Source organism: Cervus canadensis, chromosome 6, assembly GCF_019320065.1.
Source record: "Cervus canadensis isolate Bull #8, Minnesota chromosome 6, ASM1932006v1, whole genome shotgun sequence".
Classification (NCBI taxonomy): Eukaryota; Metazoa; Chordata; class Mammalia; order Artiodactyla; family Cervidae; genus Cervus; species Cervus canadensis.
In genome coordinates this window covers 80,320,971-80,324,066 of record NC_057391.1, presented here as the reverse complement: position 1 = coordinate 80,324,066, position 3,096 = coordinate 80,320,971, and the positions used below count along the sequence as shown (strand labels likewise).

General features: G+C 61.2%; 1 protein-coding gene across 1 annotated transcript; it reads right to left on the bottom strand.

Annotated features, from left to right (window-relative positions):
- Nucleotides 1-505: 505 nt before the first annotated feature.
- Nucleotides 506-2,608, bottom strand: VRTN (vertebrae development associated). Its single transcript, XM_043470699.1, has one exon. It carries the CDS (start codon nt 2,606-2,608, stop codon nt 506-508), a length of 2,103 nt encoding a protein of 700 aa, XP_043326634.1.
- Between the last annotated feature and the right edge of the window lie 488 nt (nt 2,609-3,096).

Here is a 3,096-nt window from a genome sequence, read left to right as displayed (position 1 = left end):
ACAACTGGTCTCTAATTTTGCTTTGGGAAACATCTTTGAGTAAAGAGGGCGCCAACCCCCAAAAGAAACTGAAGGCATATATTCTGCCCAATGGGACAGATGGCCATGCCACAATACTCCCTCTGTCCCTGGGAAAAGCTGAAAGCAGCTGTAGCTAACCAACCTCCCTTCAGGTCCCCACATACATAGAGCTTCCAACACGAGCAAGGGGGCCCGGCCAACTCACTTAAATCAAAAGACTAAAAAAACCAAGACATGATAATAAAAATAAGAATGGTAAACAACTGAAGAGAACATCCCTGGTCCTGTAACTCTCTACAGGAGGCCAGACGGTGGTCTCCGGCTCTCTCTGCCCTGGAGCTGGGAAGCAACACAAAACTGCCCTCGGAGTCACGGTAGACACCATGGCAGCAAAAGGGATCCTGGCCAAGCCAGGGGGCGACTCAGGCCTCTGACCTTCTCCCAAGCGGTCCTCCTTCCTCCCAGCCCCTTGCACACCTCCCCGTCAGCCGTCCACCAGGGTGAGGCCATCGTAGAGGGCGCGTTTCCACATGTAGTAGGTAGAGCGGGCGGTGAGGGGGAAGAGGGTGCTGAATTCCTTGTAGGAGGGGAAGCTCTTGGACTGGAAGCGCTTCTGCAGGAACAGCTTGGCCTGGGCCTTGAACTTCGTGGTGGCCAGCATGTCCATCACCAGCGCCTGGCTGTCCCGGCCCCCCGCCTCCGCTGCTCTCACCACAGGGCGGCTGAACAGGGACCCACCGGGGGGCCGACCCTGGGCCGCGGGCCCCTCTTGCAGGGCCCCCTCTCCGGAAGGCCCTCCAGGGGCCTTCCCTGGATCCTCCCCTGGAGAAGCTGCCATCTGCCGGGTCCCTGCAGAGGGGGCCAGGGCAGCTGTCACATTCCTGCCAGCTTCTTTCTCCTCTGCCTCCTTCCTGCCCCCTCTGCCCAAGGTGGGGGCCCGGATCTGGAGCTTGGACGGGCTTCCGGGCCAGCTCCGGGCCAGACTCTTCCAGACCCAAAAGGAGGAGGGCGACAAGCTCGGGTAGCGGAGGCGGAAGCGACAGAAAGGGAGGTGCCCACCGAGCACCTGCTTGCGGGCTGCTCTGCGCAGACGCCTCTGCCAGCGGGACAGCGGTACCCTCAGGGGCAGGAACGCCCGCGAGGCAGGTGGGCCCCCACCCGTGGCTTTCGCTGCCCCCTCTCCGACCTCACCACCCTTCCAAGGGAGCAAAACCTTTTCGCCCACCGGCGCTGGCTGGGGAGGCCCAGACTCCGAGAGGGCCGGCCCTGGCTTGAAGCTGGGGTTCCTTCGGAGAGCCTTTCGGCGCCAGTTGTAGTAGGTGGACCGGGAGATGCCCGGGAAGCGGCGTTTGAAGCAGCGGTAGGGTACCAGAGTATTCAGGGCGATGCAGTGCTCCAGGTACATCTTGGCCCGCTGCATGAAGACCATGCCAGGGCTGGACACGGCCGTCGAGGAGCATCCCAGCCCCTCGGCAACGGGCCGCTCCGGCAGCTTCGCCAGCTCCTCCGCAGGGGGTAGGGCCCGGCAGGTGCCAGAACCCACGAGCTCATGCTTCCAGGCGTAATAGGTGGAGCGGGAGATCTCGGGGAATCTCTGCAGGAACTGCTGCAGCGGCACGACGCCCCCGCGGTGGAAGCTGTCCTGTAGGAAGTGCTTGGCGGAGAAGCGGGCGGCCGCCTTCTGCCGGTGCTCCTGGGACTGCCGCCGCCAGCGGTAGAAGGTGCTCTTGGTGACGCTGGAGCGCTCTCCCAGGTGTGAGTAGCTGAGGCCGGGCTCGCGATCGAGCAGCTCCAGGGTCTTGGCGGGCGGGGGCAGCAGGGCCGGGCCGGGGTGGGCACTCTCGGCCTCCACCTCCTCCAGCCCCACCACTGGCGCAAAGTACTGGTGGCGGAAGAGGTGGCCGCTGAGCGGCTGGCCGGCCCACATGATGTGCAGCGTGGCGGGCGTGTGGTCGCAGCGGCGCGGGCGGATGACACGGTTAAAGTACGGCCGGATCTTGAGGTTGCGCAGCGGGTAGATGGAGTAGATGTTGCGCTGGACCACCGAGGCGAGGGCGTACAAGTGCCACACGTTGGAGAAGCTGCTGGGAAAGCAGGTGGCCTTGACGTCCGCGTCGAAGATGGCCTCGAGCGTGGCGGACGGCAGGCTGGTCATCTCCGGGGACTCCTCGGAGCGCAGGGAGTAGCGCACGGCCTGCAGCATCACCTTGGAGTCGATCATGCCCTGGAGGTAGTAGTGGCGGTGCAGCAGCATCTCCACCACCGTGCGCGCCCGCAGCTCCAGGCTGAGGCCCGCGTCGCCCCACAGCAGCAGGCTGGCCGCCTCGAAGAGCAGGCTGCCCTCGCCCTGGCACACCAGCGGCAGCATGTTCCGGGGCGCGTCCTCCGGATACAGGCTCAGGGCCACCGAGTCCACCTCCAGCACCTGGGGGCCGGGGCCTCCCCCACGGCGGGTGGGGAGAGCGAAGGAGGACAGGACCTGCTTGGCCTCCAGAGCGGCCCCGACGAGGCCCTCCAGGCCCTCGGACTCCACCGCCTCCTGCAGCTCCTGCAGCACGTGCTGCACCAGCTGCTCCCGAGAGGCCATCCTAGCAGGGCAAAGGGGAGAGGGCAGAGGTCAGGACGGATACCCGGATGACACTCCTGGGCCCTCTCCCGCCAGATAATGCCTGTCTACTCCCATTCCGCCATGGAAGAAAATGGCTAAGTGCCTCCTGGGGTTTGTTTAATTACCCAGTGGTACAAAGGAAGAGCTTGATCTTGGAGAATGGCTTTGAATCCTGGTTCTGCTGTTAGCTTGAACAAGTCATCAACCTCTCTGTGCTTCTGGTTCCTTTTCTGTCAAAAGGGAGACAATAATAAAAGTATGTACTTTATAGATTTGTTGTGTATAAATGAGACAAAGTAAAAGATGGCGATATATGGGTATATATGTATATATATACACACACACACATAAGCACATATATTTATATATATATATATCCTTAGAAAAGTGCCTGGCACATAGTAAAGTACTATGAAAGTGCTAGGTCTTAATATATTAGAGTATTATCTAGCATTATGGAAACTCTG